The following is a 26,369-nucleotide window of genomic DNA, read 5'->3' as shown; positions in this document are numbered from 1 at the left end:
ACTTTTAAAATGAGGTAAACCAAGAGCTCATGTTTAAAAGAAGATCTCATTTAAATTCTGATTGGGGAAAAAAAAAAGCTTGTCATTGCTGGTCATTGACATTGATTTCTTTCCAGCGGAATCACACTGTCACACTGTCTTAGTGAGATGTTTCAGGCACATACACGGTTTGTACAAGTTTATTTACTCAAAGTGAGAAAATATTTCAAGCTGATAGCTTGAATTATTTTAGCCGATTCCTGTGACTGCTTTCATGGAAGGGCCAAGAGAGGTGACTTCCTGTGTTAGTCACTCCCCATCGTAACTTATGTGTAGGTCTGAGGCATGCCCAGCTTGGAAAACTAATTTTATCAGAAAATGCCAGTAAAAGAAGACATGTTAGAAATACAGGATATGAAGATTTCAAGAATAGTTGAAAACCTAATTCAGAACTGTAACTTGAGATACAAAAAAGAATTTTCGTGGGATTCATAATATTCTTCAATTATGGCATCAAACACAAGTTTGCACATGATAGGTATTCAGTAATCATCTGTTGCATGAATAGTGAGTTGAAATTTCCTCTACTCCCTTAACAATTCATTTTCCTCACTTTTTTTAAGATTTTTAAAATTGATTTTTAGAGAAAGGGAAAAGGAGAGGGAGAGAGACTGAGAAACATTAATGTGAGAGCGAAACATCCATCTGCTGCCTCCTGGATGCCCCCTGCTGGGAACTGAGCCGGCAATGCAACATGCCCTGACTAGAAATAGAACCGGCAGCCTTTCGGTTCGAGGGACAATGCAGAACCACGGGCCCTTTCTGATAGACTGCTCTACAGCATCCCTTCCTCATACTTATTCTGTTAAGAACTCAAAATTAAAAATAATGGTTAGCTTTTACTGAGTACTCACTGTGTATCAGGCACTGCCTTAAATGGATTCAACTCATTTAATTCTTATGATAATCCTCCGTGGTGTGTATTGATCTCATTTTCATTGTCGTGGTGAGAAAATAAGACCCATACAGTTTAAATAACTCTCCTGAAGTCATATAGCTAAAAAGCATAGGAGCTAGAATAAAAATCCAAGCACTCTAAATTCAGAGCACACACATGTAACCAGCACACTAAAGTTTAGATTTTATTCTGTCCTAAGTATCTGGGAAATGGTATTTGTTTTCTGTCTCTGTCTCTCTTCGTATTATAGATTACATAGAAAATCAACATGTAACGGTACCAAGATATATGCAGAAGAATAACATAGTAGCCTGACTACATTTGTTTTATCTCATTACTATGAAACCTTTGCTCAGTAAATAGGCCATTATTTGGAGAGGATGAGAGTGATTGTAATCACTATTCCTGGGTAAACATCTGCCTGGAAAAAGTGTTACTTAATCAGCAGTTCTCTCTGCCTGACACATAAATGACTACTCTTCTGTGCCATTTATAATTCCTAGTACTCTCTAAAATTTCTCCTCTTTAAGCTAACACTAACAAGCCATTCTCTGATTGCTGTGCTATAAGCTGAACTACTCTCAATGAGGTTCCAGGAGTCTAGCAATAGTACACATTTTTTTAAAATTAGAGTTCCATTCATTCTTGAGTTTACTCTTTTGCTGGGTTATCGTGGAAGTCACATTTCAGCTCAACCTGAAAATAAGAGGAAGATAGTCTCACAGTAGTCTGTTTTCTCTATTACCTTTTTTTAAAAAAATACATATTTTTATTTATTTCAGAAGGAAGGGAGGGGAAGACAGAAACATCAATGATGAGAGAGTCTTTGATCAGCTGCCTCCTGCACACCCCCTACTGGGGATCGAGCCTGCAACCCAGGCAGGTGCCCTGACCAGGAATCAAACCGTGATCTCCTGGTTCATGGGTCAATGCTCAACCGCTGAGCCACGCTGCCCTGGCTCTCTGTTACCTTTCTCAAAGGAAAGAAGAGTTCACACTTTCCAGGATACCCGCCTCCTTTCTCCTTGGTTATCAAAATCAAACTCTTCTTCAAGATTCACCTTATTTTTGTTTCAACAAATATTTCTTAAGCACAGACCCTGTGCCAATAAAAAATGAATAAGAGAATGGTATCTTTTTTAAGGGACTTAAATGTTCACGTATTTCTTCAGAAAAGAAAACAATTATCTAACTAGTTCAGACCAAATTGATCCAACTCATATTAAAATGTGTCCCCTATTTGAACTCAAATGACGTTTGCATACTCAGTCTTATATTTTCTTTTATATAAATGCCTGGCTTATATTTGATTAATATCGGGTGGTTTAGACTATTAAGGCAAGTGTAAGCTTGTAAAGACCGTGGACACCTTGTATTACACTGTTTTGTATTCCTTTGGGCATGTCCTTAATGGTTGAGTGAATTGATGACTATAAACCTTAATTGAATCAATGGTTATAGACCTTAATCTCTAAGTGATTACCATCTTTAGTAAACAATTAACTCAAACTAGACTTCTGTATCCTTCCAGTGAAAGAGTAGAGTCATGTGAATAAAGGTGATACAAATTATAGCGAAGTGTAACCTGCTGTTGAAAAAGGACTTGCCCAGCCGGGTGTGGCTCAGTGGTTGATCGTCTACGTAGGTGATCAGGGTTCGATTCCCGGTCAGGGCACATGCCTGGGTTGCGGGCTCGATCCCCAGTCAGGGGCGTGCAGGAGGCAGCTGATCAGTGACCCTCTCATCATTGATGTTTCTATCTCTCTCTCCCTCTCCCTTTCTCTCTCTGAAATCAATAAAGATATATTTAAAAAAAAGAAACAGGAAAAGAAAAAAGAGTTTCACACACATGTATTTGTTAGCGATTAGCAAAATTCTGGGCAAATAGGGTATAATGATCACTGTTTTCTTCATAGGTATTTTTGGTGGTGAAAGAGATAAAAAGGGCTTTGAAATGAAATCTCTAAAATTATGGAAAGTATCATTATGTTATCACTACTGTGGATAAAACATTTCTTTGAATTTAGAGTGTCTAACTCTCCTTGAAACAGTTCCCATGGGTATCATTTGTGGGAGAGTTCAAAGTGCTATGACATAGAAGGTGCTATGATGTATAAAATGTTACAGTGTTTCATGGACAGACAGAGGCTCAAGAATTTCATCATAAGAAATGCTATTTCTAGAGATTGCTTCTTTGATATAAATCTACATGAATCCCAATGTCTTTGTCTCTCTTGTCTCTAGAAAAAGGAAAATTCTCAGTACTCAGGATATTATGTTAGAACTTTCTCTTTTCTCCTTTTTATGGGATGTGTAGGAAGGAAGAGAAGATGTTAAATTTAGTGCTACATATGTAACCTTATAATATATATACGACACATTCAAAGAAGATACTTTTGTTACAACTAGATAAACCTTTATTTGAAAAGGCCGCATGCCCTTACACAGTGACAAAATTCAAATGCCAGAGCATTTTAAAACAGGCATATTATAAGTAAAATTTGTCATACACTTTTCCTTGTAAGCTTTCAAGAGTATACTGATTCACGAATAGCACCCAACTCCAACTTGGAAATGGGAAAATAAAAATGTCCTCATAATGAGTCAAAACAGAGGTATGTAAAGCCACCTTAAGGAATAGAAAACCTATTTCTATTTCTAGGCCAGTATGTAACTAATTAAGTTAGAATGTGCCAACTAGAGCAAAGATTCATTAATAATCCAAGCAAGGAGAAGAAAGAAAAATGTTGCTATAGTGTGTCCTGGGAAACCATCTAGTCTAATCACCACCTTTAACACATGAAGAAACTAAAATGCAAATAGAAAAAGTGATTCATACTCAAGGCCCAACACTGATTCACATCAGAGCCAGAACTAAAAATCAGGATTCCTTACCTATACCCTAAATTATCTAGATTATTGAGTCAACTCATTTCCCCATGCATTTTTTTTTTTCTTCTGAAAGCAACAGTTGCTAGGCCATGGCAGGTGTATGGGAGGATTCGTTTCTCTGTGTTTTTTCATGTTGGTGTCAGTGGTTAGGAAGATTGTCATGTCAGCTAGTGTTTTGATTTTATATCTTCCCTTAGAAGAAACACTATCTTTGTATGTTTAAGTGAATTACACACAAAAAGAACTAGTGTCAAAGATTTAAATACAGGTCTTTTCAACAACTTGCACAATGCTGCTAAAAAAAAAAAAAAAATCTAAGAGCAAGGAGCCCATATGACTTAGTGAAAAGCTGTCCATCAAAATAGTTACTGCAGATTTTGTCATACTTTTCAGGAATTATCTCCTTTCACTTCATAATTGCTGCTAGCAGTGGCCAAACTAACTATTAAATAGTGTTTGTGACCTCAGGCACTGTTCCATAGCTCTGTGAAGCACATAGACGGCTCCCACCCCCTCGCCCCCCGAAACAGAAGTGCTCCTGACACTATGTTGAAAGGCATTATTAGAGAAATTAGAATATGATAGCAGACGGCAGATGGCAAGAGATTACTTCCGCAGAGAATAAAGCCGAGTGCATTTTATTCTCAGTGAAATGTGATTATTCACACACTCTGATAGTGGTGAATGGATAGCTGAGATCTAGCTCCTGCTGCCAATTATACATCTTAACCAGATCAAGATAAAAATCACAGATTAGAGATTGAGGGGGGCAAAACTTAAAAGCATTTTACAATGAATTGGAATATACTATATTAGAATGTCATATGTGTTTTCACAGTTGCTATAATAAATCATAAAAATAGCCATTTTAGTTCATTTAAAAGCAAAGTGAATTTTCCTGCTTAGCTTAAAATCATCTAAAACATACATAGTATTAAATGATTATTTTAATCAAACAAAATTTCAGTTACTTTTAAGATGTTAACAGACTGCCCTGCCAGCGTGGCTCAGCGGTTGAGCATCGACCTAAGATCCAGGAGATTGCGGTTCAATTCCCAGTCAGGGCACATGCCTGGGTTGTGGGCTCAGTCCCCAGTGGGGAGCGTGCAGGAGGCAGCCGATCGATGACTCTCATCATTGATGTTTCTATCTCTCTCTCCCTCTCCCTTCCTCTCTCTGAAATCAGTAAAAATATATTTAAAAAAATATTAACAGCCTAAAGAAATAACAGCCTGTATTTGATACAGTATTAGTCATGTAGAAGCATCCATGGAGAATATTGCTTCTAAAGATGATCTAATCTATTACATACTATATTATATTCACACCTTTAAAAAATATTTGCTGAGCCCAGCTGGCCAGGCTCAGCAGTTGAGCATCGACCTATGAACCAGGAGATTGCTGTTAAATTCCAGGTCAGGGCACATGCCAGGAGCTTCGGGCTTGATCCCCAGTAGGGGGCGTGCAGGAGGCAGCCGATCAATGACTCTCTCATCATTGATGTTTTTCTTTCTCTCTCTCCCTCTCCCTTCATCTCTCTCTGAAATCAATAAAAATATAAAAAAGAAAAAAAATATTTGCTGAGGTCTCATATATGTCAAGAACAGATTAGTTAAAGATAATGCACATCTCTGGTTTCATGGAGCTAGTCCTATTTCAAAGGAATGTCAACATTTCTAAATGGTGCACCTAGGGAATGCTAAACAACACCTTTGTTATGAAGGACAAATTCTTCTCACTTTGCCCTTCTTACTATTGTCAACTCCGTTTAGGATTCTTCTTTATCAGCAGGAATAGACTGTTTCTGTGAAACAAGCAAACTGAGTAACATTAAAGTGAATGACCACTTCTAGTGTAATTAAACTACCCTACACTGTTTCTACTTTGGGGATTCGACTGCTGCTACACTGTTTACTCAGTTGTTCATTTACTCACCATGTAGTCTTTGAATGCCTACATTAGACCAGTCGCTTTTCTAGGCTTTAGGCATAAAGCATTGAGCAAACGGGCAAAGTTCCTCTTCTAACGTAGCTTATATTTTAGTGGGGAAGACAGAGGAAAAGTGTGGAAACAAATAGATATGTAAAATATAGTCAGATGGTGATAGATGTTGAGGAAAAAATAAAGTAGGGTCATGAGATAGGGAGTAACAGGGATGCTATTGAGAGGGGCTGCAAGAGCAGAGCCTAGGATGAAGTAGTAAGACGGAGTACATGGGTAAAAGGCACCAGGCAGAAGAAATACAGAAAAGATGCTGCATGGAAAAGCAGTAAGACCAGTGTGGCTAAAGTAGAGTGAACACTGCTGAAAAGAAGAGTTTACGTGAGAGTCGTGGCCAGGCATGAGCTTATAGAGGGCTTATAGACCATGACAAGAAAATTCCCATGAAAGAGAGTAATTTCTCTACACATAGTGTGTGAGCCTGAGTGACCTTGCTTTCAAGAAATAAAATATCAGTAGTAGAAAGAAAATTATTCACTGTGATGTTCAGAAACAGTGCGCTCTTTCTAATCAAAAGTACTTAAGTTGTCGAGATGTAATTAACAAACTGTGATTGAGGTTCAAGGCCCTGGGTTTCAAACAAGTACTGAAGAAGACTGTTTAATCCAGAGACAGGCATAGTTTAGTAATTACAATGCAATAGGTGCTTACAAAATGTTATAGGAATAATCTAGGAGTGGCTGGATTGTTTTTTCACCTTTTCTTAAGAGGTTAAAAGGCACAAAGAAAGCTATTCCCCTCTTAAAAATGAGAAAAAGCCAAATCAACTTCAAAATTGTAATTTTTTTTATGCCATAACTTTGCCAAAAGTAACCAAGGAAACCAAAATTCAAAGAGGGACGAGCTCCTTCAAGGAGAGACAAAACACATGAGTCTAGCCTTCGACATTATAGGAGACAGGTGACCGACTTCTCCACAGGCTAGAAGGAATCACTTAGAATTTATGATTTTGTAAAGGTCAAGTGTGAGCTACTGTGTTTGTTTGGAATAACTGGGGACCCCAGACACAAGGGGAGTTAATACTCAATTGTAAACTATTGCCGCTGTTGCCATGGGCCTCCCCTGAGTGCTCATAAGAAAGTTGGGTCAGCAAATATCAAAGAGAGCTCGCCTCAGTGGTACAGTGTACTGTGTGGCTACAGGCAGCCAGGCACAATACTCACCTGCTTATCACCATGAAGTGAAAATATTTTTTAAAATAAAACAATATTTTAAAATTAATCCAAGTAGGTTTTAAATTTTTTTCTTCATTTTTTTCCAAATGTTTGTTACAGTATAGACCTGTGATGTGGCAGCTAAACACTTTTTTTACTGAATTTGTTGGGGTAACATTGGGGTGATATTTATGTTTTAATAACAAAAAGTTTGTTTAATAAAGAAACTACATATTTAACAGAAAAGTTGTCAAAGCCACATTGAGGGAGTGTTCTTTCTTAATAAAATTTAAAGGACTTCATTTTACACATCAATAAAACAAAATTCAAGAAAATTATTTTGAAGTTTTTCATTATTGACAGTTTTTAGAAAATGGAGTTGATTATATTTTCCCATTGAAGAACAGTGTTAAAATATGGGGTTATATTCCTGTACTAGGGTTCAGCATTCAAAGAAATCACTGGTATAATCATCACTATGTTATAAATGAAACAACAACAAAAGACTACCTTCCAAATCTATACTAATTTAAAATACTACTTCCCAGTTCTATTAAAAAGGCATAAATATATGGCACATATTAATTACAAAAGGATTTCATGTCCTCTTAAGTGCACATTTGTAAGAACATGTAATAGAGGACCTAAAACTAAAGTATTTACCATATTTAACACTAAGTAATCTTGTCATCTTAGAATTTGGTACCCAACTCTTTAAAAAGTTATCCAGATATTTAAAAACATTCCTTTGTTACATTTTCCCTCACTGATTCTAGAGGTATTTCTTCACAGTACTTTCAAAAGAGTTGATGTAATGTATGTCACCTCTTTCCTTCTCAATTTACTGAAAGCCAACATTGTAGGAGCTGCCTCAGACAAAGGGTCGTTCTGCCTCCTGTTTATTGATCTTGCTGTTATTAGAGTAACTTTCACTCATGAGAAAACTATAGAGGGAGCTACCTGGTGACTGACACAAACTTTAAAAAAAGCTTAAAAACACCTTGCCTTTGTGTTGAGTTGGCCAAAAGAAATGAAGATAAACTGATACGGGTTGTTTACAGAGCAGAAAGCACTGTATAAACTCAGTGAGAGATCCCATCCGTAAAGGTGCTTTTTCTACAAAGGAACCTGACTCAGCTCGGTGGGATTAATCACACTGCTGTTTTCTTTTCACGTCCTCAAGGAGGTCTTCTGGATCTGGTTTCATGTAGGAGTGTTTGGCAGATGGTGTTAGGTTACCTGGAGGTTTGAGAAACATCCTGTTTATTAACAAGAGCTAATTAAAAAAACACCTAGTTAAGAGAAGCTGGTCACACGCATCCCTAGCAGTAGGGCTGAAAAACAGCATCCGATCTTCCACACTCACGCATCGTGATGGATGCTTTACAGTAGCAATGAGAGCCGAAGCCTTCCTAACCAGGTTTATGCAGCACCTGAGAATACTTGCTCCACTTATTGAATCGGTGATAGTTTAGGAGTTGCTGTGGATTAATCCGTGGTCTGATGCCTAGAGAAGGGGTTCTTGCGGTCTTTGGAGCACCCTGTTGCAGCCGTTGCCTCCCTAGGATTAAGCGCTCCGTGTACCACTGTTCCTGCTGCAGCTGCAGCTCTGACTTTGTAGGTGGCTTTGGGGGGCCTGCACCTCCAGGCACTGCTGGAACTGCTACAGCAACCTGTGGTGTGATCTCTGGCCCCCTGTGCAGAGGTCTCCACACAGCTTAGAAGCAGGCCTCTGCCGCCACCTCCAAGGCCTGGGCCTTCCTTTTCAGCTCAGGCTGGCTCACTCAGTCCCTTCTCCAGGAACGCTTTTCCCTGGAGGGACCGCTTTTCCCTGGAGGGGCCGCTTTTCCCTGGAGGGGCCGGGTGTGGCCTTAGCTGTCTGAGCTCCGGCTTTCTTTAGCTCCTCCCGTAATGTCTGCATGTCTCTGTACTGTTTCTCCTTTCCTAGTGAAATGTCCCTCGCTGCCTGCAACTGCTGCTTCGAATCAGAGTCCATCTTTTCCTCCTCCGAGAGCTGTGTTTTAAGCCCTGAAGTTTGTCTCCCATATTGGAAAGCTAATTCTTGTCTAGTGCGGAGGATCTCACCACGTTCTTGTACAGAGTTCCCCTGATTTTCATTTTCCCTCGTGTGCTCCTTAGAGCTGTTGCTCAGGCTTTCCAGCATGAATTTAGGGTTAGCCTGCAGGTAACTTTTCACCGAGGAGCAGCCTGCTTTCCTCCATTACCATTTCAGCTGGATTGTTGTTTTTCATTTGCGTCATCACTGCCACTCTCCTTTCTATAGGCCCATTGCTGCCTTTGTTGGCTTCTCTGGCTCCAAAAAGAAAGGTATGATATAGGGGAAATACTAGAGCCTTCAGCAAACTAGCAAACTTGCTTCCAGAGTCCAGGCCTTTGTCCCACAGGTCACTGAGAGTGACCAATGACAAAGAGGTGTGTCAATGGCCTGTCCCATGCACAGGGGGTGGCCCCTTGAGGCAAGTGTTCCTGATTTCTGGGGTCTGGGCTCAGCAGGAGTCCTCACTATCCACACGCCCAGGGACCACAGCTTATCCTGGTCCTGACTGGGGCAGCCATGAGTGGCACCCCACTACCTGCCAGGCCCCTGACAGGTACACTGGTCCTGGATGGCACTTCGGTCTTCAGTGGCACTGCTCTCCTGGACGGTGGTCCCCTATGGCCCTGGCCCCAGCCACTTTGAGGCTGACAGTGAATCACAGGGCCCTGCCCAGGGCTCTCATGTTGCCTGGCTATCCTGGGAACTGGTGCTCCAGCTTCACCAAGCCATCCCCACCACGCTGAGCTTGCCCTCCTCTGGCCACCCGCAGCCCTGCTTCCAGTGCAGCCTGCTCCCTGACATCATCCTTGGTTGGCTCCTGGGCCAGGCTGGCACAGGAAGATTCTCAGGCATAACTTGGCTTTCCCCTCTCCACACAAAGAGGATTGGAGCCTGTTGCAAAGATCTTTAACAGCCCAGAATGTGGAATGTAGGTCTTTCTCAAGTGGTTCCACTGCTCCCCGGTGACCAGGCAGAGTTGCGCTTCTGGGGTGAGGGGCTTCCACCCAGTGGTCTGTTGCTGTTGGGAACATTCTTCTTGAAACAAAAAATATGCTGCAGTTCCTATGGTGAGCTTGCCTTCTGTTATATTCAGCTCCCATGGTTAGTTAGGTCTTGAGGTCCCAGTTCATCTCCAGCTCAAGGAGAGCCTCGGAGATGCCGGACTCAAACTAATCTGGCTTTTCCTCATTGGGCGTCACAGTCTTCGAGCTGAAACTGAATATAACCTCCTTGGCGAGGGCCCTTCTGGGAAGAGCCGAAGTGAAAATCTTAAGATGCTGGGGGAGGGACAAAAACCCCTCAATCTTGTGGACCTTGCTGAGATCCATTGCTGCCGGTGAAAGGGGCAAAGCAAAAGCCTTTACCAATGGAAGGCAAACAGGAGACCATCTTGGGTCAAGGATTTTTCTCAAGTATCAAGCAGTGACCTAATTCTGGGAGATAGGAATCTCTCTCCTGATCCATCACCAAAGATCAAATGTAGTTTGGCTGTCACAGAGATGAGGGCGGCAGCATTGAGAAAGGGCCGCCTTCAAGGCCCAGATGCACGGGGCCTGCCTGAGACTGAGGCTGGACCAGGACAGCAAAGAGCCTAGTGCCCAGTGACACGCAGCAGTCTCCCTCGTGGGTGGGTACAAGACACAGAGGCATCGCCACTGCGGTGCAGCTAAGGGAGGAGGGGGGACACTGAAGAAACCTCCTGGCAACCCAGGCCCCATTCTCAGTACAAGGTAACAGCAACCTGCTTCCCGAGGACTTGGAAGCTGGTGGAGCACTGTTCAGAGCAATGACATCATCATCAACAAAAACACGCAGGCGTCCTGATTAATTCCTGACTAGACCGGCTCATCCACAAACTAGCAGCCTGCCTGACAGGAGGAGAAGTGTACCGATCCATTCTGTGTACCTCAACATCTGCTATCCAGCAATCCATCTGAAATTAGGAGACATGCACAAAAAATACAAGAAAAAAAACATCCATTTTCAGAAAGTAAAGTGAGCAACAGGAAAGGACTGAGCCGTATTCCCAGATGTCGGAACTATCAATCAGAAAATACAAAAATAATTATAGTTAAATATGTTAGCAAGAAAAGTGGATCACATAAATAAATAACGGGTGAAATTTAGCAGAAAGAGGGTGAACGAAAGCAGTCATAAAGTCACAGGGCTAAATACCTGCATTAGAAAAGAAAAAGAAAGGACTAAAATTGATGATCGCAGCTTCTGCCCTAGAAAAAGAAGAGCAAACTAAATTCAAATTAAGCAGAAGGAAATTTGAAGATCAGAGTGGACATCAATGAAATAGAAAACAAAAAAGCAATTAAGAAAATCGATGAAAACAAAAGCTGTTTCTTGGAGAAAATTAATAAAATTGATAAGCCTCTAGCCAGACTAATCAGGAACAAAAGAGAGACGATCCACTTTACCAGTATTAGGAATGAGAGAAGGCAACACTACTACAAATTCTACAGATACTAAGAGGATTACAAGGGATTATTATAAACACCTTTATGTCAATAAATTTGACAACTTAGATGAAAGGAAAAATTGCTGGAAAGACAAACTACCAAAGTTCAATCAATAAGAAATAAATAAGCTGCATATTTTTATCTCTATTTTTATTTTTTCCTTTGCAGTGGTTTTACATTTTTTAACTTATTTTTTATTGAATTTATTGGGATGACACTGGTGAATAAAATTATATAGGTTTCAGGTATACAGTTCTGCAATACACCCTCTGCATATTGTACTGCGTGTTCACCAGCCTGAGCCAAGCCTGCTTCCATCACCATTTACCTTCCCTTTCCCTTCTGCCTCCCCTCACCTGCCCCCCTCACCTGGCAGCCAGCACACTGTTGTCTGAGCCCGTGATTCTTTCTTTTTCTTTTTTTCTTTCCTTAATCCCTTCACCCTTCTCACCCAGCCTCAAACCTCCTCCTCTCTGAGAGACATGTCTATTCTCTGTGTCCATGATTCTGTCTCCGCTTTTTTTTGTTTATTTTGTTCATTAGATTCCACATGTCTATTTTAAAAATTTATTTTAGAATTAGAAACTTTCTCACAAATGAAATTCTCCTACTAGAAAATTTTACTGGCGAGTTCTCTCAAATATTTAAGGGAGACATAACAAACAATAATTATGCACAAACTCTTCCAGATACAGAATACATATGACTGTATTCCAGCTTATTTGCTGAGGCTAGCTTTACCCTTGCAAGATGGCTTAACATGCAGACATCAACCGATGTATTCCATATTAGGAGGCAGAAAATAGAAAGCCATGTTTTCACCTCAATAGTTGCAGAAAAAGCTTTTGAAAAAAATCCAATATTCATTCCTGATCATTAAAAATAAGCTAACAAACAATAACCTCTCAGCAAACTAGGGATAGAAGGAAGCATCCTCAATTTCATAGACAACCTGGTCAAAAAAAAATCTTATAGGTTACATCATTGTAACCTAAAACATTGTCAAATCAATTGTCAAAGACTGACTGTTTCCCCTCTAAGATCAGATCAGGAATAAGAGAATTATAGCATGTGTATTTAACATTGGACTGGTACTAGCCAGTGCAATAAGGCATGAAAATAAAAGGTATACAAGTTGGAAAGTACAACTGTCTTATTTGAAGAAGATATGAGTCTACGTAAAAAATACAATCTATCAAAAAAGGAAACTACACCTAAGTGAGTTTAATAAAATTTCATAGTCAAAAAGTCAATGTATTCATAAAGTCAGTATGTCGCAATCTAATGTATTTTTGCATTCTAGCAATAAAAATTAGAAATTAAAATAAAATGTACTATTAACAATAGAATATAAATGTAAAAAATACTTAGTAATAAATATTACAAAAGAAGAGCAAGTCGTATTTACTACAGAATGTTGCTTAGAAAATTTTTAAAAGACTGAATTAAATGAAGATGCATAATATGCTCATGAATCAAAGACTCAGTATTGTTAAGATGTCAAAAACAAAACTGTATAAGCACCTAGGCTGCTGAAAAAATAATGTAATTAAAGTACAAAATATCATAGTATTAGGAGGGCTTGTGGAATGACAAGAAGAAGTGATAACAAGGGATAGGAGATAGAGGTGAACAGGAAAATGTAGATTGGGGCCAGCTCATGAAGGGCTTTGTATGCCATGCTAAGAGTTTGAGCTTTTTCTTTCAGAAGTGGGAAGTCATCCCCAGTTTTATCTCCTTTTAACTTTTTATTTTGAAGTAGTTTTAGATTTATTGAACAACTGCAAAAATAGTGTAGATTGTCCTTATATTCCTCACCCCACTTCCTCTAATATTAACATCTTACAGTACCATAGTAAAATTATCAAGAACAATCAATTAAAATTGGTACATTAGTCATGTCTAGTGTTTTTCAGTGGCTAGAGCATTGGCTGTCAGGTTTGATATCCAGTCAAGGGCAGTTATGTGGGTTGCAGGTTCGATCCCAGCACATGCCAACCAATTGATGTCTTTCTCTGTCTCTCTCTTGCTCTGTCTCTGTCTCTCTGTCTCTTTCTCTCTTTCTCTTTCTATCCCTCCCTCCCTGCCTCCCTCCCTGCCTCCCTCCCTCCCTCCCTCCCTCTCTCTAAAAATCAGTGGAAAAAATATCCTCAGGTGAAGATTGACAACAACAACAAGAACAACAAAGCTGATACATTATCATTAAACTACAGAACTTACGCAAAATTTACCAGTTTCTTTAATAACAATTTTTTCTGTTCTGAGATCTTATCCAAGATCCCATATTGCATTTAGTTGTAATTTCTCCTTCATTCCTCCAGTGTGTAATAGTTTCTCACTATTTTCTTGATGGCTTTAAAACACAGAAATGACAAAATGGGATTTAAAAAATAGACATCTTTGCTTACAATGTAGATGATTGGAGATCGGTTAATCTGGGGACTGTGGAATTACACCAGTTTAGGGATAGCTTTAGTAATTAGGTGAGTGGTGATATTGGTGAGTGGTGATAAGGCCTGAGAGTGAATGTTTCAAGAAGAAAATATTTTGATAAATATTTAGGAGGTAAAATTAACAGTATGAGTTAACCAAAGTACACTTGAAGGAGTATGAGGAATAAGGGGAAATAATTAAAGATGACTGTTGAGTTTTCCAGATGACTGTTGATATTCCAGATAAATCACAATAACTGAGAGAGCAATGTAAAATATTATTTTTGTCATTCTCGCTCTTCCTGTTACACAGGCATAAACACACAGTTTCTCATATCTTTTTACCAAGGTTTTTTTTATTTTATAAGATATAATTTGGTGGAGTATATTAAGTATGCTGTCACTCATCTTGAAAGAATCAGTTCTAAATCCAGAATGTGCCATATTACAAAAGAATAATAAATTTAGTAACTGGAATTTTTATCAAATGATGGAAAAAGTTTTAAAGATAGACAATACGATATGATTACTATTCGTGTCACAGGGGTGTTTAATCCTCACTTTTTGCTGGCTAGGATTATGCAGAGAAAGATCAAAATTTGCCTGTACCAACCAAATATAACATCATTAATTCATCTAGTTTCTTAAATTCCTGTTGCTTTTTCTCCTATCAGCTAATGATCAGATATGGGGTACAAGATGGGGAAAATATTGTTTTAGGTAAGATTATTATTTTATGTCTGTAAGCTGTGGGGAAAAGGCTGTTCTAAACATGATATGAAGCAAAATATTTCTGAAAGTAGAAGATTAACAAATTTGATTGTATAATAATTTTCAAACTTCTAAATAACTACATAAATTATACATAAATTTAAAATACAAAAAGAATAAAGGCAGATATTTAACAAACAAATAGCAGATAAAAGGTTGATATTGAAACTCTCCTTCAAATTAACAACAAAAGATAAACCTACTCAAAGATCATATTTCTTGACACTCCTCCATCTTCATCTTGCACCACCCTCCAGCATGGTCCCTGCACTTCATCTCCTTGGCTCTTCTTTCTTCCTCTCAGGTGTTCCATGATCTTTCTGCCACAGGATCTTTGCTCATCCTGTATCTTCTGTATAGAAATATTTTCTTTACCCTTTTCATCAAGATAACATCTCTTCACTTAATTAGGTTCTTCGTATCTTTCAGATTGCAACCCCAGATTCATTTCTGCATCAAAGCCTTCCCCAAGCCGCAGTCTAGGAAATATACTTAGGAGCTATCATATAATTATGGCTTTTTTTTGGCCTAGGGCCTACTCAGCATATCATTCATTATATATTCACATGACTCTCTTCTGGCTCTCCCATTATACACTTGCATATTATTTTTATTTCTTTAACTATATCTTTATTGATTTCAGAGAGAGGAAGGGAGAGGGAAAAAGAGAGATAGAAACATCAATGATGAGTCACTGATCCCCTGCCTCCTGCACGCCCCCCACTGGGCATTGAGCCCGAAACCCAGGTATGTGCCCTGACCAGGAATCGAAACACAATCTCCTGGATCATAGGTCAACAACGCTCAACCGCTGAGCCACACTGGTCAGGCTGCATACTTTTTTAATCCTCACCTGAGGATGTTTATTGATTTTTAGAGAGAGAGAAACAATGGTGTGAGAGAAAAAATCTATCCATGGCCTCCTGTAAGCACCCTGAGAAGGGACTGAACCACAACCTAGGTATGTGCCCTGACCGGGAATCAACCCACGACTTTTTTGGTGTATGAGACGATGCTCCAGCCAACTGAGCCACCCAGCCAGGGCAACACTTGTCTGTTTTTGACCACCTTGAGTATCTGGCATTTGTCTGATATAGTATATACATTTTGCATATGTAACATATAGATATATATGCACATAAATGTGTTCATTGTAGAATTGTTGCTAACATTAAAAGGGGAGGAGATTAATCTGAATTTTTATAAATAAAAAGTTATGATAATATATAATTTAAAGGTTCTAAAGTAAATATCACAAAATCTATATTCTAGCCTTGTCTTCACTACTTATTGGAAATGTGAAAAAGAGCCTCAATTTAATGTTCTGTAAATGAGGATAGGAATTTATCTAACATAGTCATGCTGATAAAATGCATAAAAAACATTTTGTAAATTATAAACAACCATATAAAAACATACTAACATTAAGTCATTATTTTATCATTTTTATCATATTATTGTTGGTAGAGCCACTTTTGGGCTCGATTGAAAGTACTCTCAGTACTTTGCAAGTTCTTCTCAGTAGCTGTTTTCACCCGTGTTAAAATTTTCTGTACATACTTTTTATATTTGGAGCTGAAACTATCCAAATTAAAGCTTTAAACACAAGCCCAAAAGAAAAGAGAAAGAATGATATCAAAATCATTATTATTCTTTTTTCTTTTACATCCAGGAAGCTGAAATTTACTGAATGTTGTAGGAAGAGAGAGTAAGTGACTTCCAGTTTTATATGGGCCTCTTATGTTGAAAAACAATGATTTTTCAGTTCTCTATGGCCCAGGCATTGAAATCTGTGCCAGATTTGAATCCCAACTCTGCCATGTATTAATGGTATGAATTTGGGCAATACATTTAACTTCACTGAGCCAGCTTCTTTATTTGAAAATGAGAATAATAATAGCTGTTCTGCACAGGAGTTGTTATGGAATGTAAATGGGAAAATAAAGTGACTTATAATGGTTGCTGGGTTAAATGTTTAGTTCACCTCAGGCTTAGATCATAAATTATAACAAGAGGTCTATGCTGGCTTTTTTAGATGACTGAAAAATAGTTGACTGAAAAGTATTTAGTTAGTTCATTTGATGGCTGGTAATCAACCATTTTAGCCACTCAAATCTTTGTAAGAAGAAATTAAGTCTTAATGCTTTTTAATTATAATCAAATGAATATTTTTCAGTATTCTCACTTTCTAAGTAGATAATTGCAATTAAATTGGACCTTGGACACTATCTATGTAGAGAGACCATCTTTATTTAGAAGAATTTGTTCCAAGTGATTATATTTTTGGCAAACTACATTGATGATATGTCAAATTAATCCTACCTTTTATATCCTACCTCTCAGTTGGTTGCTGAAAATCATATCTGCAATGCTAGATGTGTGATAGGCTGAAAATTTTTTGTGTTACTATATTCTTACAAGTATAAAAGCAAATGTTAGGTGCTTTTTGGTGGATGAAAAAGGAAAAAAACAATTATAAATACTATACTTGTGATTCATTAATGGATTAAATAGAAAAAAAAAGAAGTTAAATTTAATTCAGCTGTTTAGTAAGAGTACAAATCTTCCCCATCTGCCATGGAACCTTATCTTATGTTCTCATTTATAAAAGTTCACTGATTGTAAAATTGATATTGATTAATGATTTTTTTAAGAAAAATAATCCATCATTAAATGCATTGAACAATTTTAAAATATGTCATAATATGATAAAATACAGAAACCATATATGTTTTAGAATTGTCAAAATATGATATGTTGCATCTGATTCTGAGAAACTTGAAAGAATGACGTTTTCTTAGTTTATTATTGGGGGGGGGAAGAAGACAATCACCTTTAAGGGTATAATGATTTGTATTAACTCTATGTATCTTCTTTACCTAGACCTCACCCTTACTTGCAAACTAAGAGAATTAGAAAATAGGGAGGTTCTACTGCCCAATCATGGTCATAGTGTCAATAATATTATTGAAAAAAAGAAATAAAGAAAAATCCACAGGTATTAGATGTTCTGCAAGAATCACACCAAAGAGCTCTTGCAGCTACGCTCTTACACCATACTAATTTTTCCCAGAAAAGATTACACATTAGAACTACACAGATAATACATCATAATGCAAATATGTGACTATTAGCTGGAATGAATAAAGTAGAGCCTTTAAGGTCGACTTAGTCACCTGTATTTTTAAAAATCTCCACCTTGACTTCTGATGTAGGGAGATGTTGGAAATTCACTATGTTGAATAGATTGGGAGGTCTCTGAGGACAGAACCTGTCACATACATTCTCTTATCTCCAAAGATGGCCCTGGCACATGGTTGAAAATTGATAATTGTGTGTTAAAGAATAAGTGTGTGAATGGAATGTGCTGAAGTCTTGATGTGACTTAAAATCTTTGGAAGAATTTATATCAGGAAAAAGTGGTCAATATAAATAATTCAGAAAAAAATAATCACAGGGAATAAGTATATTCAAGAAGGATGGTGCTATCCAAAAATATTTCACTGAGTTCTCATTGAGTAGTCCATAACAGGCAATCAACTTCAAGGCCCTTTATAAATTTTATTTTTAATCTCAATCTAAGAAAAAGAAGACTCAAACTAATTAGTTTCAGAAGTGAAAAAGATACTGTAATGAATATCTCTTAAATTAAATGCATACATTTATACGGAGAACTTTATTTCCATAACAGCTGGGTGACCAAAAAGGGTGAAAGTTTTGATAATTGCAATGGAAGGAAGGAAGGAAGGAAGGAAGGAAGGAAGGAAGGAAGGAAGGAAGGAAGGAAGGAAGGAAGGAAGGAGGGAGGGAGGGAGGGAGGGAGGGAGGGAGGGAGGGAGGGAGGGAGGGAGGGAGGGAGGGAGGGAGGGAGGGGGGGGAGGGAGGGAGGAAGGAAGGAAGGAAGGAAGGAAGGAAGGAAGGAAGGAAGGAAGGAAGGAAGGAAGGAAGGAAGGAAGGAAGGAAGGAAGGAAGGAAGGAAGGAAGGGTGTGCTTTCAGCAATTAGTGCAGACTCCAAACATCTTTGCTAGTGTTAAAATCTCAAACAGCTGGAGCGACAAAACCTGCAGCTGTTCAATATGCTCTATATATTTGGAGGTGTGTCTGTACGTGCATACATAATATAAGCAAATCACAGGGCTTGAATAACAGTGTGAAAGAAATATGCCATTGAGAAGTCCTTGGCTTGAATTCTTATAATTTAAGTGTGGGAGATACCCACAAAACACTGTGATCTTCCAAATTCAGTTTCACATGATATTTAATGAACTGAAGTATGCATTGTATGGAACTAAAACTAAATAATGTGGTGTTCTAACAGTTTTGTAGCAAAGGGTAGGCTGCTTCACTAAGCTTTGTTTCTGTTCTTGCTGTAGCTCTTTATTTTCTCAAATCTCTCTCTGCTGTCATGAATGATAGAGTCTCTTTTTTATACTAAACTTTATATAGGACCCTAGGAAGGGTCAATGTCCAGAGCAAATCAATTTTGTACCTTCTCTGCCTCAACCAAAATTTTATATTGGTAAAATGAGGCAAAATGGGCATCAAATATAGACTTGGTAGGCTGACTTGCAGAACCATTCTTATATGTGTCCAACTGGGGTTGTGTTTTGGGTCGAGTCCCAGCCCATTTTAGGTGTGTGAGTTCTTCTTTTCTCTTTAATGGGACTACCTATTTTACCAAACCGGATAAGAGACAGTCTTCAATTGAGCTTTCCCTGTGGAGAGATCCATCTATCTTTCCTTTGCCATGCAAAATGTTAAGGCCACCAATACCCTTTCCTTGCTATGATAAACTGGATATTGGACAATGAATTAGAGATCAGAGTCTTTTTTTTTTTTTTTTTTTTTTAAGGGAAGGGTGTGCTTTTTGACAACTGTAATATTAGCAGGTAGAGCGATATAAGAGGGATGCATGTCTATGACCAACCTCCCCCCACCAATCTTTTCCTCAGAAAACTAACAATGATTTTGGAACTGTTTTTTATTGAGTCTCACAATCATTCTCAAAACAGTGTTCCAGAATGCCATTTTACCAAACAGTCATGGCTGGCATAGCAGTTAAAGTTGATTTTGCATCCCTAGACTACATAATCTCTAAATTCCCTTTCAGATCTAACATTACATGGTTCTCTGATTGCAATTATTGATGGATCTTATTTTGACTTTATAGGAAAATTTTAGTTATTTTTTGCTAATGTATGTACCAGCATGAATAATACCAAATAGTAAGTAAATTGAAAAATGACACATTTGCTTATATAGTAATAACTTTTTCTAGTATTTGTGTTGTTTGTGTTCTTACTAACAGAGGTTAATAGGAAGTAGCATAGTTGATTGGAGGGAATTATAGATTATATACTACAGCAAATTTATCTGCTAAATAATGATTGATATATGACTCCTTGGAGTTTATCTTTCTAAATCTGAAGATTAAAATAGATAATTTTCATGTATTTTTATATGTGACAATATAATATTAAAACGATTTTTTTATCTCAAACTTTTATATGTATAAAAGTGGTAGATTTATATAAAAAGTTATATTTATTTAATAATTTATTTGTTTAAACTATTACAGATGTCCCTTTTTCTCCCCAATGACCCGTTTCACCCCGTCCCTTCCCCCTCCCCAGTCCCTCTCCCCACCATTGTCCGTGTCCTTGGGTTGTGCATATATGCATATAAATTCTTTGGTTACTCTCTCCCCCTCCACCCACCTGCCCTCCTCCATCCCTCTGACATTCGTCAGTCTCATCTATGGCTTCCATGTCATTGAATCTATTCTGTTCAGTATGGATGGACCTGGAGAAAATTATGTTAAGTGAAATAAGCCAGGCAGAGAAAGACAAACATCACATGATCTTGCTTATTTATTTTTTTAATTTTTTAGCAGATATTTTTTTCAGAGAGAGGAAGGGAGAAAGAGAAAGAGATATAGATCAGTTGCCTCTGGTAAGAATCCCAGCCGGGGACCTAACCCACAGCCTAGGTACGTGCCCTGACTGGGAATGGAACCCCTGGCCTTTTGGTGTACAGGACAACACTCTAACAAACTGAGCCTCACCGACCAGGGCTTACTCATGTTTAATTAAATCTAAAAATAGAATTTTTATACTTTATCTACTGTGTATAAAACTATGTAAACCTTAATGCACTCTTATTTTTATTTTGAATGTTAAATGAGTCTTTTATTCAAAATATTTTTTAAATGAATTTCTAGATACTTACATAATCAGTAGTGGTATTATTTACTACAATAATAAAACAATGTAATGACCAGTGCTTTTGCATAAATTCATTTAAAGTATCACTAAATTCGTATTGCTTTCTGTAAGTGTTAATTTCGTGAACAGTATGTACTATGATTTTTACTGAAACTTCAACTTCAGTCTTTTATGATCTAGAATCATTCCTCCCTGATACTATCTTTTACATTTATTTGAAATCATAATACCTCTCTTATCCTTGAAAATTATATTCCTAATAATTTTTAATTTATTCTGTATTTATTACTTATCCACCATTAATCATAAATAATTTATTTGATTATGCCATTAGTATAGTACTTCTAAACTTACACTTCATCAGCTTTCATTAACTGGCCAATTAATTACATGTAGGTACTTATCTAAGTCTTCCTTTGAATTTTCAAGAATTGTGTAAAACAATCTATTTTAAAGTCTGAATACAGAGAATGTAAAAACTAGAACACCTGAAGTCTAGAATAAAGACTGAGCCAGTTCTAATAACTAATCTTCTAAAATGGAATTTATTTTGCCTTGATGCCTTCTGAATTTATTTTTGGTTTTCTTTTTTAATGTCTTGCCTTTAATGATTGTCATTCTAAGATATCACTTCTTAACTCTTTTTTTCTATATATGCTCTGTCTTTACTTATAATTTATATTTGATCTAGATTTAAATATGTTTGGAAGTAAGCATATATTCATACACAGAATAGTTAAAATTAAATTAAAACAGAGATCATGGATCACAGAGTAGAAATAAGAAATTCTTCAGCTGGAAACCAGAATGAGATAGTTGCTGGAATTTAGTATTTGACTTGATCATAAGTTTTCTGACTTGTTAAGGGGGAAGAACAAAAACCGTTTCAATTCTCCTGTTTAGTAAGAGAGACAAAGTGTTGTCAAAGTTTTAAATATCAAATGGCTGTTTTCTGTGGCCAGAAATGCGTTGTTCAAACCCTTCACCACTGCCTTTCATTCATTCACCAGTTTACATATTATCGCCTTTTTTAAAACTTTGTTATATATTTAGTAAGGAATTATCCTTTCAGTGAATTATGCATTAATAGTTGTGAAAGCGTAGCTGTCACTGATCGAGTGCCTGTATCTGAGGCAGGTGACAGACACGGAACCGTCTGCAGCCCTGGCAGCAGCCCTGCGAGGTTTAGGCCCTTTTGCCCTCCTTGCCGCTGGTGCAAAGGAGACCAAGAGACGTGTAGGAATTTGCACGGGTCACATCGCTCAGGGGCCGAATTTTTTAACTGCCGTTTTAACTTTTTGTCTGAGGATCTCCTCAGGTAGGACGTGCCTTTAGAAGTGTTTCCATAGTCGTGTGGTAACTCCGTAAGCTTAATTCGCTGCTCCTGGAGACGGAGACTGTGAGAAAGCCGCTGACCCTGGGTCTCCCTGTGCTCCCCGCAGCCTGCGAGCTGATGAACCAAGGCATCCTGGCCCTGGTCAGCTCCATCGGCTGCCCGTCGGCGGGCGCCCTGCAGGCCCTGGCAGACGCCATGCACATCCCGCACCTCTTCATCCAGCGCTCGGCCGCGGGCACCCCGAGGAGCGGCTGCCGGCTCGCCCGCGGCGCCCGGAGCGACGACTACACGCTGTCCGTCCGCCCGCCCGTCTACTTAAATGACGTCATCCTGAGGGTGGTGACGGAGTACGCCTGGCAGAAGTTCATCATCTTCTACGACAGCGAATACGGTAAGGGCCCGAGGCAGCCGCCTGCATTCACTTTTGAAAAAAACTTCACGGAGCTTGCTCACTGTTATTTGAGGCGTTCTTGTCCCGTCATATTTTCCTAGTAAATCTAGCAGCAACAACAGAGATTTTAAGGTAAAGTTCAATCTTTTCTATTAAATCCCCCCCTTTTTTTAAATATATCTTTATTGACTTAAGAGGGAGGAAAGGAGAGGGAGAGAGAGAGATAGAAACACCAAGGATGAGAGAGTCATTGATCGGCTGCAGCCCGCAGCCCGGGCCTGTGCCCTGACCGGGAATCGAACCCCGAGCGCCTGGGTCCTAGGCTGATGCTCAACCGCTGAGCCACGCCCGGCCGGCTAGTAAAGGCCTTTGAAGTCCAATTTTAATATAAATGCCTGCACCAAATGCTCAGCCTATAAAAATTCCTAAAGGGAATCTGACTCCAATAGATCTTCATTTCTCAAATAATGGGAAGTCATAAAGACAAGACTGTTTTTTCCCTTTCAAAAACACTTATATCTTTATATAATAATAAAAGACCATTTTTGGACAGGTCCTGAAACACTGTAAAATCACTTATTTCTATTTATTGGTTCCAGAATATCTGACATATCCTGCTTACACCCTTGTGTAGACTTTAATAACTACTTAGTACTTAACTCTTTTGGGGTCACTGAGATCATATTACTGTAAGTTAGTGTGGCATATTGTCTACAATATGAAATCTCACAAAAATACTGAATAGTATGAGACAATTTACTTAACTTTCCAAGGTATAACACAAAACATTTTCCCTAAATTTACCATAATTTGAGAAGATGCTTTGTCTCGGTATTTTTAACTTGTATTTAATTAAGAAAAGTAAGCAAAAATGCTATTATTTTTGTTTAATATCTTTCCTGAATTGATCTACTTGTTTTCTAACTGATCCCGGAGATGTTCAAATATAGTTTCTCTCTTATTTTTGTCATTAGGGGAATAAAGATGGATATAATCAAATGAGAGAAATAAACAGAGATGGGCAAGGAATATATCTTTTGAAACATGTTTCCTTAGAAATTTACCTTAAAAGGGAACCTCAGAACAATTTTTCCATTCAGTATGGATGGGTCTGATTTTTACAATTTTGTAAAAAAAAAAAAAAAAAGAAAGAAAGAAAAGAAAAATCAAGAGTTTATCCCCTGTAGTGCGACTTATTTTTCTTAGCAAATAAGTAAACAAACATTTTTTAAAATAATGGTTTTCTTGTTATAACCTACCCAGCCTTGTGAACAATATTGGAAAACAGTTACACAAGAGTAGGCCAGACAGAGGCATCAAGAGAACTGAGCACAAAAAGGTTGGCAGAAATCTGGGAAGCAACAAATAAGAGCTCCTGCTGGCTCCCAGCGAGGAAAAGAGAGTGGTAGTTACATTTAGCCCTACATAGTCAAAGGTCGCCTGGGGTTTTGGCAGCCAGAGTCCCATTAAACTTGACGGGCAGGTTTCAGCCAAAAGTCCAAGGCACTCTCCGGAAGCACACTTCTTTGTCTCCAGCACGGAAATCCTTATTTTTGTTGCTTAATTCACGTTATGTAGGGGTCACTGAACAAAGACCAAGAGACTAAAATGAATAAAATAAACAAAAAGAAAATCAAAAATAATTGGCTCATCAGTAAAAGTAAGGATTGGACACAAATTCAGAATTCACTGAGAGGATTATTTAGTGAACATAGTAAATTCTGCCAGTGGAACCAACATGCTGAGTATGAATTTGTCAATTTTCTTCCATTCAGATTATGTATGATTTTTGTATTAAGTAGCATTCTTATGACCTTTGCTGAAACATAATTTGAAATAATGAATTTTTAAACCCTAACTCTTCCTTTATGGTGAGAAAACACTTTTTCGTTAGTCTTATCAAAATAGTCCTGTAAAATAAGGAACAGAAAAGTGATTTTGGATAAAGGCATTTTCACATGAAAATGAGAATTTTACTCTTTAATATAAATGTCCATGAGGAAAGGAAATTCTTTGTTATCTTGTTTCTAAGTCCTACATGGATTATATTAGGAAATTGTTATGAGAATACATTTTTATTATTGGTGAGGCAAATACTTTTGAAAATGTACACTAAATCTGTAGTCACATAGAATCATTTACATTCATTTGAAATTCCCCATTCTCTTTTCCTCTGTTTTCCTTTGAGCAAATTAGATGCTATAATCTCAGTGTATGGCTGGGTCCTCTGATAGAAGCAGGGTTTGTTTTAGGAGTTAATTTTTTAAAAAAGCATTTTTCTTTACTCTGATGATAAACTTGCTTCTGACCCATAATTTAATAATTTATTTAAAAATTACTTTACTGTGTCATTAAAATTATTTCCAGTAATAGTCTTGTTTAATGAAAGAAAATTTTTGTTTGATACTTACAATAAATCTTGCTAGTAAAGAACTGGGCGAGAGTCCAAAATAAACATCAATCTATCCAAATACCTTGTACCTTGAAGAGGGTTATGTTTATTTACATATCCATTCATCGGTGCCGTTATTTTAAGTTCAAACACTGAATTTACACTTGACTTTTATCTTGGTTATCAGGAGTTGCTTTCATTAATGAATGGATTAAGCATCATCTATGGATGGAATCAGGCAGCCTGACTGAGCCAAATATTATTGAAGATGTATTTTGCTTAGAGAAATATACTTTAAAAATGATTAAGCTTCTATATCCAGTTAATTAGAGAAACACGTTTTTTTCAAAAACAGTTAATTATGATTAAGGGCACAGTATAAAAGTCTGCTTTAAATACCCTAACAAAGAATTTTCTAGTCTTTGATTCTAAGTAAATGCATGAAAGGGAAAAGAAATGTGGAAACTTTATTTGAATGGATTGATTCAAAACATTTTTTAAAGGGCTTGAAAAGAGTTTAGAAAGTGTTGAGCTTTCAAAAATGTGTCATTCAGGAAATGTTCATTGCTCACTTGCTTAGTGTGATGCAAAATGTGAGATAAAAAGTTTTACAGAATGTAGTCTTAGCCTTTAAGAAGCTTGCAATTTAAAAAAGAGGTAAAATATTTATATGATTTTATAATTCAACCTTTAAAATTGCTTTCAAAACATAAATTTTGAAGGTTCATTTTGAATTTGTTCATTTATATTTGTTTGATCAGCTTAAACTTACTTTATGTTCTCAGCCTTTCTGACATTTTCCTTACATATCTTCTCTGTTTTACAACAAGATTTCTGGTCATATGTAAATCTCTAGTCTAATTTGTTAAGCTCAATATTTCTGAAAATCAGACACCTAATAGCATAATAGGTGTTAATAAAATAAAATAGCTTAGCATGGAGATTTCTACTAGAATATAGTAAATGACTACTATATACATGTATAGATAATCAAGTTTCTTTGTTTCTGTGCATAGAGAAATAAATACTTTTGCACTGATACACACAAAAACAAAGAAACTCAACTTTACATAATACCAAATGAGTTATTTATGGGCTCCCCTGTATTCTAAAAGCACTGATTTAGTAATATCAAATTAAGAGTCAGTACATAGCCAAGTGATTTGAAGTACTTAAACACTACCCTTAAGTACTCAGTCTGTCACCCTTTTCTTACAATTAAATTGCTATAAGGTCTGCCTCTTTGAAATGAATATTGAATGGCTATCTTCATGAATGTGTTCCTAGAAACTGAAAAATATATTCCATGCA

The 26,369-nt window shown here is 37.4% G+C and overlaps 1 protein-coding gene across 2 annotated transcripts in view; it reads left to right on the top strand.

The window, feature by feature from the left end:
* The window catches only part of GRID2 (glutamate ionotropic receptor delta type subunit 2), a 1,226,675-nt gene that overhangs the window by 601,701 nt on the left and 598,605 nt on the right, over positions 1-26,369 (top strand). For both annotated transcript variants that reach the window (XM_087826562.1, XM_087826560.1), the window contains exon 3: positions 22,382-22,666. In XM_087826562.1, the coding sequence (XP_087682688.1) occupies positions 22,382-22,666 (285 nt within the window). The remainder of the gene's footprint in view (positions 1-22,381; positions 22,667-26,369) is intronic.

This window comes from Miniopterus natalensis, chromosome 1 (assembly GCF_054644295.1).
Source record: "Miniopterus natalensis isolate mMinNat1 chromosome 1, mMinNat1.hap1, whole genome shotgun sequence".
In the NCBI taxonomy this organism is placed as follows: Eukaryota; Metazoa; Chordata; class Mammalia; order Chiroptera; family Miniopteridae; genus Miniopterus; species Miniopterus natalensis.
Note: the sequence above shows the minus strand (reverse complement) of the source record. Positions and strands in the feature narration are given on the sequence as shown.